Raw genomic sequence first — 10177 nt, 5'->3', positions numbered from 1 at the left:
AAACCACCCTCAGCTGCAGCTTCTACTTACTCTTGTGGCTAGAAGGATTGAGGGGTAGGGTATTGTTTTTCTATTTTTTCTTCCCCCAGCTCAGCTCTGAGGAACAAAGGCATATACTGTGGAGAGGGGGTGGAATCTGTCTCTGGCACCAGCCTGATGGCTGAATTAGCCCCTAGAAGGGTAAAGCTCAGGAGTGAGTTGGACAGAGACAGCATAGGCCTGGCTGGTGCTTTCTCAGTTTGTCCTCAGAAGGGTCTTTATTTGCCAGAGGTACAGTGCAGCGATCACACAGGAGCTCCCGGGTGGTCGTGGTTGAAATTAAACAGTTTCATAGACGGAACTCAACCCTACAAACATGCATCTGCAAATCAAGGAAGGGGAAAGGAAAGCTGGATAGTAGGACCATGAGCCAGAAGCCTACAGGCTGGGAGGGCCCTGGGGCAGGTAGTTGCAGAGAATGCCCCATAAATGGCAGGTCAACCCCATGGCCCATCACAGCAGGACCAGGGCTTCCTTCCTGTTTAGTCTAGGGCCATGGTAAGGGAGCACAGAGTGGATGGGCCATACCTGGCCCTGGACATGTAGTGGAGGGCTGTCATTGAGTGGGCCAGGCTGAGTGGAGGTCACAGGACTCTGAGCAAGGCTGCTGCTTCTTTTCTTTCCTACCTGCAAAGAACTGATGACCACCTCTGCAGCAGTCTGCACCTAGGAACAGGAAGGGAAGCTCCTATAAGTCCTAAACTTATTAGAACTCCTTAAACTTAAGTGGGGAAGTAGGCTTAGCCTACACATAGAGCCTCCCATAGCTGTGACCATGTGATGGTAGTGCAGAGCTGCTAATCAGCAAGTCCAGTGGCTTATTTGCTAAACCCCTGGTACAGGCTACACCTTTGCTCAGAGGAAGAGTAGATGCTGAGCAAGCTCCATACTATACATTCTTCCGGAATATGTTTTCTGGAATACTCTAGCATCCTTAAGAGATTTCAGACTGGGTAGTCTGGAATTTCTACATAGTGATGGCAATCCAAAACACATTGTCAAATGTATGGCATGAGCTAGGACCTTTGTATGCTGGATGATTGGGATGCCTTGCAAACAGCTTTCCTTCAAGGTGATCTATAGCTTTCACAAGCATAAACTGTTTAGGAGATTAGATTGATAAACCCTGTCAATAAGAAATTACTCAGTAGTCAAGCACAAGGAGGACCCAGCAGCTAAAACTGATAGACAAACCCGAAACAAACTCGGAATGTGCCTAATCAGGCAGTTCCAGTTATGTATTCCAGGCACTAGAGTCCAGGCCAGACCATATGGCCCCTGAGAGGACTGAAAACCTCCTCATACTGAACTCTGTTCAGCAAATTGCTGGCTCAGTTTGGGGGCAGAGGGAATACAGTTGCACAGGAGGTCACACTTTGATAGATGAGCATGATAACACGTTTGTGTGCACGGGCACACATGCAATGGTATTATATAAACATATGCACATACACACATAGATGTACACTATAAATACATATGCATCCCAGGCGGTATGTAAACACGTGCACCACAGGCACACGTAGTGTGTACCATATAAATCTCACGCAGGCAAAGACACGAGCAGACACATGCTCTGTCTCACAGACACACACTGCTCAGTTTTCAAAGACAAGCAGCATTAATCATGCATGCCTGTACTGTAAACTGCATGATCAGCCTGAAAAAGCAAAGTTGGCGTTTTCAGAAGGGCATAACAGCACTCTGCCAGTGAACGCTGGAGGGAACCTGCTCCCTCCTGACCAACAGATGGCTCCAGGGCTCCCAGGTTGCTCTACAACTACACCTATGGGGACCAGGCTCAGTAGCCAACTCTCAGCAGGAACAAATGTTTTGGCTGCCTGCTTTTGGGGTTGGTGACAGCCCACAGCTAGACAGCAAATTTCTTGAGGGGGCAGCTCCCAGTGTATTGGCAATCACACAAACATTCTTAGCAAGCTCTTTCTTCCTTCAGTAGCTGCGCCACTGAGGGCTGCAGTGCACAAACACAGCCCTTCTAGGTGCTGAACCAGGAGTATTCCATGCTGCCTCCATGTTCCTGGCAGGATGGGCCATTGTCCTCTGTTACAAGGCTGGGGCAAGAGTGAGATCCAAGGGGTCATTGGATTGAGGTTACTGTAAACAAGGGCAGAGTATGGCTTAGTATCTGCATGGGCCTTAAGTTCCAGCAAAGCCCAGAATCAGTGTGGCAGAATGTAAGACTGGTACATTTCTCCCCTAAGTAGACTCAGCCTTTTTCTGGAAACTGCTCTGAGAAGTCTGCACAGGGCACACCCCAAAGGCCACCAGGCATGGTGATGTGGTGCAGTCTACTCTCTTCCGAGCCTAAGTCTCTGGCCATGTGGTGTGAAGCAGAAACTTAGCACTCAGGCAAGGTGCCACCCATACAACAGAGGCAAGTTCCCACTTCTAGGGCCATAAATGCTGCTCATTCCACATCATCACTGTGGTTAGATCCCCAAAGCACTAAGCAAACTCAAGGGGATCTTGCTGACATGAGGGGCATGGGGGGCACCTTGCTGATAGCATCTATGAGGGAAGCAGTGTAAACAAAGTGTCCCTCCCCTAAATTACCTGACTGCTGAAACCTTGCACCCTTCTCCTTCCTTTAACCTTAACCCATCAGCCAGCTCAGTTCAGCTGACATTCTTCTCCAGCCTGATACTTGTACTTAAAGTTACTTAAGGAGGCTTCAGATTCCCTTTTTTCTCGAGTCCCAAGTGCATGCACCAATGCATGCACGCTGGTTTTACAAATGGATAGAGGTATATGGATAGAGGTATGTGAAAATGTGCACACAAACTTACATGCACACGCGCACACAAACCAGTCTCCTACACACACACACACACACACACGCGCGCACACACACACACACACACACACACACACACACACACACACACAGAGTCACTAATATAGACCTAACCATTCAGCTATGCACTGATTCACATGGTCAGGCACACACAGGAATATACACACGTATCCCACGTACATGACCATGGATGTGCAGCATGGAAATGAAGCTGTACACAGACGTACAAATGCACACATGCACTGAATGTGACACACAACTGGAGCTGTTGCACTCAAGTGGTAGGCAAAGATGTGTGTCCATCTGTGTATGGACACATTAACACATCTCTGGGTTGTGCACAGGTGCAACATGCACATATGCTAATATGCATATCCTTGAGAGCCCCAGCCCCCCCATTGTCTCTCAAATACACTGGACAGAGGTGGGCTATTCTTTTTTATACCAATGCCCCAGTTTCTCCCAACCCGACCAATTATTGGGGGATGTGGTGCTTGATGGGTGAGTGACAGACTGAGAGAGCGCCCTGGGAGCAGCCTCCAGCAAGGAAGGGAAACTAACAAAGCCACCAAAAGAGAGAGAGTAAAGAAACTCAAGAGGGAGAGAGAGAAAGAGAGATCTCCATGCAACAGGCTCTGCCTCTGTGTCTGTCTGTTTGTCTGTCCTTCTGGGCCTAGTAGGTTGCTTCAGATTCAGAAACATAGAAAATAGAAGCTCTTTCCTGAGGCCCAGCTGGGGCAGATGGAGCCAGACAGATGGGGACACAGAAGGGAAGGTGGGGTGGGTGAGCCACCACTCTGAAGAGATGGGATGGGCAGCCAGAAGGGGTTCAGGTACCATGCCAGTGACTATATACACAGAGATAATGTGCAGCCCTGCTCCCACCCACCCCTCCCACTCAGCCAGTCTCCTCATTCCAGGCCTCAGGGGTGGCATTAGGGGCAGTGGCTTCTTCTCCATTACATGTGGCTGGGGCCCCTGCCACCTGGGCCACATTGTTGGGTGTAGTGGTGGCAGCAGCGTCGGCTTTTGGCTCTGGGGCAGCAGTGGGGGCCGTCGAGGTGACGCTGTCTGTTGGGATGGCAGCTGGCTGGGTCGGTTGTGCAGATTCTGTCTGCTCGGGTGCCCGGAGTCGTTTCATGAGTGTGGTCACTCGCACGGCTTTCTGTGGGGAGGCATAGAGGGAGGAATCCCATGGGTCTCAAAGTGCTATAGTATGGGGTGAATACCTTTTCACTACAACTGCCAAGGAATGGTTCATTCTCTTGCGCTAAGCTATCACTTTCCCACTTCCATGTTCTTCTGCCCTACGCTCCTGACTGTCTTGGTAGGGACTCCTCTGGTTTTCCCAACACTTTAGGTCTCCAAGCAAAACCTATGTTAAGTGAGGAGACTCTAGCTGCTTGACTAGTATCTTAAAAGAAATGGACATTGCAGTTGAGGGTGTTACACTGCCTCTCTCACTATGGTACCACGCATCACTCATAACTGGGCTTGTTCTGCACAAAATCATTAGCAGTAGCAATGGCCCTAGTGGAGTCTTTGGCACATCTCCCTTTTCAGGATTCAAACTTGGAGGAGTGATTGTGGGGTAAGCTATCCCTCCAGGAGGGGTTGGCTTCAATTTCTGCTGTCCCAAATGTGGCACAGTCATGGGAGTCCATGTCTTGCTGAGAAGAGAGGGCTGAGGTACAGCAAAAGGCCCTGGGAAGAAGTTTTGAAAAAGCAGGGCTGTCAGCCCTGGCACCAAGGATTTTCAGGACTAGGCATCCATGGAGGAACCTGGGGGTGGGTCCCTCATGCTGCCCACCTCTGATTACAGGAAGACGGGGCCTGTGGATTTTCCTTAAAAGGGCATACATTTGGACATAGGCACTACAGCAACCAGAAAATGCTGAAAACTGGTAAATGCAGGTCAGAGACAACTGTAAAGATGGCCCCTATGCCAATCTGTGACTGTCCTTTATGTTCTTATCTGAAGCATCATTGCCAGAAATCTTGGGAGCAGAAAAATGTGCTCATCACTGATGGGGTCTGTCATCATATGCTGTCAAAATAAAAAAGAGATGTACACACAGTGGAAGTTAGGGACGGTCACTATACATTAGTGACCAGCATTCATAGGGAAATGATCAGGAAGGCCAAGGTGGTGACGGAGTTTAGGTTAGCCACGGGAGGAAAGGACAATAAGTCCTTCTTTAGGTATGTAGGCAGTAGAAGGAAAACAAATGGAAGTGTGGGACCCCTGCTTAACACCTCAGCAGCTGGTAACCAACATTCAGGAAAACACTGAACTCCTGAAAGCCCACTTTGCTTCGGTATTTCACCAAACCAAGAGGAAAGACAAATGAGATAAGGCTCATAGGGGGCATGCTGGGAATGGCAGCATCCCCACTGTGGATGCTGAGCGGGTGAAATACCAACTAGAAAAGCTAGACATTTATAAGACAGCAGGACCTGATGGACTTCATCCAAGAGTGCTGAAGGAGCTGGCTGAGGTCATTGCGGAACCCCTGGCAAAGGTTTTTCGGAATTCGTGGTGCACAAGGGAAATCCCTGAGGATTGGAAGAGGGCAATTGTGCCCATCTTCAAGAAGGGGAAGAGGGAGGATCCGGGCAACTACAGGCCAATCAGCCTAACCTCTATTCCAGGAGAAGCCTGGAAAAGCTCATTAAAGAATCTGTGTGTGATACACTTGTGGAAGGTAAGATTCTGAATGACAGCCAGCATGGCTTTTGTCACGGGTAGGTCTTGTCTTACCAATCTCATCTCCTTCTGTGACCAGGTCTCTCATCACCTGGACATGGGAGATGAGGTAGATGTTACATGCCTAGATTTTCAAAAGGCTTTTGATCTAGTATTCCACGATACCCTAGTGGGAAAACTGGAAGATTGTCGGCTCAGCTGCTTGATGGTTCAGCAGGTGGGAAATCGGCTACAGGGTAGGACCTAGAGAGTTCTCATGAACGGATCTATGTTGTCCTGGTGTAAAGTGGACAGTGGTGTCCCTCAGGGGTCCATGCTTGGACCGATGCTTTTCAACATCTTTATCAATGATTTGCATGGGGGAGTGAAAAGCTCGCTGGCCAAGTTTGCAGATGACACAAAGTTATCGGGTGGTGTGGTCACGTCAGAAGATAGGTTGCAGATACAGGTGGACCTGGACAGTCTTGAGAGTTGGGCAGACCAGAACCAGATGATGTTTCACACTTCCAAGTGTAAGGTGCTCTATCTGGGGGCAAACAAACCTCGAAGAAAGGCTGAGGTACCTGGGCCTCTTTAGCCAAAAAAAGAGAAGGTTGAGAGAGGACTTGATAGCAACTTACCACTGTATCAGAGGAATGCATCAGGAGCTTGGTGAACAACTGTTCACTAGGGCACCCCTGGGGAAGACCAGGACCAATGGATACAAACTCCTGGAAGGCCACTTTAGGCTTAATACTAGGGAAAACTCCTTCACAGTCAGGATGTCCAGACTGTGGAATAAACTCCCTCCAGAGGTGGTGCAGTCTCCTGCCCTGGAGGTTTTCAAAAGGAGACTGGACAGTCACCTCGCTGGGGTCACTTGACCCCAGTTGTCTTCCTGCCTAGAGCGGGGGTCTGGACCTGATGATCTGTGAGGTCCCTTCCAGCCCCTAACAATCTATGAATCTATGAATCATACTGCTATGTGGCAGGGGGGTCAGTGGGGAGCTCAGGCATTGAGCAGATTTAGTGACAGGCCCAAGCTTTCATGGACAGTGCGTGGGTCAGCAGGAGAATGGACCTAGATCCCTAGTCTCAGGTCAGCTCCCTATAAGCAGATCACCATTTTTACTGGAAAAGATGAGAATGATGTACAGAGTGGCTCAAAGGAGAAGACCTCTTCTCTGCATTGTTGTTAGGGCTCGTTCTGTGAGGCTTAGCCTATACCACCTCCCCAGAGATGGAAGGGGCTCTACATCCCACAGGTCCCCTGATGTAGCGGCCCATGTTGGCTAAGGGCTACATACCTTCCATTTGGCTCTGGCAAAGTTCTTCTCGATCTGAGCACACACACCATCCTTTATGTTCTTATCTGACGCAGCATTACCAGAAATCCTGGGAGCAGAAACACATGCCAATGACTGGCTTCTCAGGACCACTCTCCCAGATGCTTGTGCCCATGCTCTACATATTTTGCTAAGCTGGTGCCCCTTAAAGGATGAATTCAGCAAAGACCTCTGACCATACCCCATTCATGCACTCCAGCCTCATTATAGGACTCTGTCAACCCACCCATTTTGTGTCTTCTCTCCCGTGCCAGGAGGTGGAATTGCTACTGGTCATCAGAGGTGGACTCTCACATTCATTACAAGTTCCAAGATATTATCACATCCCCTCCATCCCTCCAACTTCCTTCCTGTCAAAAGAGTCCCCTTTTTTCTCAGGTCTGGAACTTACATCAACTATCCTTACCACTCATGGGAGATGGCTTCTTCAGCTGTAATCCTCTGGTCTTGGTCCACTTCCATTAGACGGGTCACCAGCTCTTTGGCTGCAGAAACAAGAAGCAAGAGGAAGGAGCTTAGTGCTCTGTCAGCCACAGGGCTAGGCACAGCCAGGAAGTATGGAATGGTGCCTGGTGGGGGTACTCAGACTTCTCAGCACCCATCTCCAAAGGAGCTAGAGATGGAGAAAAGAAGGATCCAAAGGCAAGAGAGAAGTAATTTCCTTCCTGCTCAGGGATAAGATTCCTGGAGATCCAGAGTCCCTCATATGCCTTACAGCAGATATGGCTGGGCAGGGGGAGCAGAGGGGGCAGGGAATAGACACATGGTGGCAATATTATTATCTTTCCCAGCCATGCAAGTCTGGCACACACACGTCCCTTCCATCCCTTTTTTCTCAAGGCTGATTTTGCTGAGTGGGATTCTGGGTGATTGTCCCCTTCTGGCTGTGGAGGAAGGAGTCTTGACTATACAGAGGTACTACTCTACTGGGTGGTGGACAAGCCTTACCTGCCTGTGAGATGTCATCCCAGTAGGGTGGGTCAAACTCGTAGTCACCGGCCAGGATTTTGCGAAAGAGGTTCTTGTCATGGTTTTCATAGTCATCCTCATCCACCTCCTCATAGAAGGGTGGATTCCCTGATAGGCTGCAGGGGGGAAGAGAGAGTCAGAATGGTGAGTACGGAGCAGCCTGTCTCAGCTTGGACTTCTCCATGGCTTGGATTAACAAGGTAGTAGTGACCTCTGGGCTCCGGCCTGTCTCCCTTCACCAGGGCCCAGGATTCTCCTGGGTCACTCCCTGAACTAGTTGCCAGGAAGCAGACTCTGGCTGTTCCCATTTTATTCCAGGCCCTAGCTCTTGTCTTTGTCCTGTCCTTATATCAGCTCCCCAGCCATTCTCTGGTCACCTACCCCTTTCAACTCCACCCTCAGCTCCCTGGCCTGGGTGGCACCCAAGGATAGCTATCCTTATCTCCCACTGCTCACAGTCAGTTTCAGAGATCCCAAAATCACAGTTCATGTCTCTGTCCTTACAGAATGTACATGATGACGCCAATAGCCCAACAGTCCACAGGCCGTCCATACCGTTGGCGTCCCACCACCTCTGGAGCTGAAACAACACAACAGGAGAGTGACAGCCATGCCATAGAAGGATCAGGATCCCTACCTCTGCCTCCCAAGGATCTCCACAAGCCTTTGTATCCCTAAAGTGCTGGTGGATGGTACTCTCCCATTACACACCTCTACTTCTAGCTTAGACACCTCACATTTCTGTTACCAGTGGCACAAGGACTAACCCAGATGGCTTTCCAGAGCTGTTTCTCACTGTGCTGTCCCTCTTCCTGATACTTTGGGCCTCACACAGTATCCCCCAAGACAGGAAACTCCCAGCCCCTCACACAAGACAGCCACCCCTTTCCTTAGCTGCCCATCATTAGCCTAGGCCAGGGTTTTCAAACTTTTTTGGATCAGTGTACCCCCAGCAGGTGGACACAGCGCAGTGTACGCCCGGCGGATGGACATGGGGGGTGGGAGGGCGGTGCGCAGCCAAATGCAAAATGGCAGCAGCTGCTGTATGCCAGCTTCCCCCACTCCCCGTGCCCGGCTGGGCAGGTGGCGCCTGTGTGGTGGCACTCTGTCCCCACACACCTGCACATAACCTCTAGGGCCTTCTCAAATACACCTAGGGGTATGCGTACCCCCAGTTGACAACCCCTGGCCTAAGTTATGGTACCCAGTGGCTAGATTTCCTGTGAAGACCCCTCTCCCCTACTGAGACGTAACATAGGCCACTTGGAAGGAAAGAGCTTGTAGGCAGAAAATGTAAGATTCATGGCCAAGAGGGTCTTGTTCACATGGAGAGATAGTGATCACCCTCCTGGAGGAAAAGCAAAAGGTACGGAACAGCTCAGGATGGGAAAGCCAAATATAATGAAGTGTAAAGAGATGCTCCATCACAGACATCACAGGTGGATTTAGCTTCCATATCCAGGGCAGAAGTTCCAGCCTTAGGTGAAAAAAACAAAGGGCTAAAAGGAAATCTTAGTCTTTATGCTTCAGCGCCCAAACCAGCCTTTAACCGTGGGACCTAAGAAGGAACAGGTTGGAACTGACAGTAAGACAGTAATTCCCCACTGACTCTAGAGCCCTGAGGGAAGGACCAGGCCTGGACTTCAGTGTCCCTGGAGCTCTGGGTACAGCTCCTATGAGAGGAAGGATTAGATCTGGGTTCCTGTCTCCGTGGAAGGGGCTGTGGGTAACTGCTTCTTACTCTGTGGCTCATTCTTGGTTTGCAACAAAAAGTATTTACATGTTTGCACCTTGTCTTGCCCATCACTGTTCTGGTTGCCCTCTGCCAAATGCCACTGTCACATTTCTTACCCAGATATTCTGGGGTGCCGCAAGGCTCCTTGATGAGGCCATTCTCTAGCTTTGCCAGGTGGAAATCACTGATAACAATCTTGGAGTTCTTCAGGCGGTTGTAATACACTAAATTCTCCAGCTGAAGGTCCCATGCAAAGAGAAGGGAAGAAATGAATGGAGGGGAGAGAGCATCCTATCCTTTTGACGGGTATAAAGCCATGGGAATTATCAGTGCCCCATGACCACCAGGGCCTGCCATACTACTTGGACATCAGGATGCTTCTCATAGCCATTTATTTGGCTCAGCACCCAGTCCAACCCCAGGAAAGAAGGGCTACTTTCCACATAGAGAGGTCAGGGTGCCAACAACCAACCTGCAAACAGGAAGCCACCATCTAGAGGAGAGCACAGTGGGATCCCCTCCTTAAGTCATGCTCTAGTTTAGAGAATTGATGGCCAAACTTTTTGTCTTGTGTACCACAAATAAAG

At 49.8% G+C, this 10177-nt stretch overlaps 1 protein-coding gene across 1 annotated transcript in view; it reads right to left on the bottom strand.

Moving 5' to 3' along the window:
* Positions 1-224: 224 nt before the first annotated feature.
* Positions 225-10177, bottom strand: part of CAMKV (CaM kinase like vesicle associated) — a 60140-nt gene continuing 50187 nt past the window's right edge. The window contains exons 5-10 of the mRNA XM_019505138.1: positions 9707-9827; positions 8360-8435; positions 7835-7971; positions 7293-7371; positions 6848-6935; positions 225-4019 (exon numbers count right to left, since the gene is read on the bottom strand). Coding sequence (XP_019360683.1) covers positions 3753-4019; positions 6848-6935; positions 7293-7371; positions 7835-7971; positions 8360-8435; positions 9707-9827 — 768 coding nt within the window. The 3' untranslated portion in view covers positions 225-3752. The remainder of the gene's footprint in view (positions 4020-6847; positions 6936-7292; positions 7372-7834; positions 7972-8359; positions 8436-9706; positions 9828-10177) is intronic.

Source organism: Gavialis gangeticus, unplaced genomic scaffold (genome assembly GCF_001723915.1).
Source record: "Gavialis gangeticus isolate Ggan-Ray unplaced genomic scaffold, GavGan_comp1, whole genome shotgun sequence".
Lineage (NCBI taxonomy): Eukaryota > Metazoa > Chordata > Crocodylia > Gavialidae > Gavialis > Gavialis gangeticus.
The sequence above is the reverse complement of the archived record's forward strand: the minus strand, read 5'-3'. Positions and strand labels throughout refer to the sequence as shown.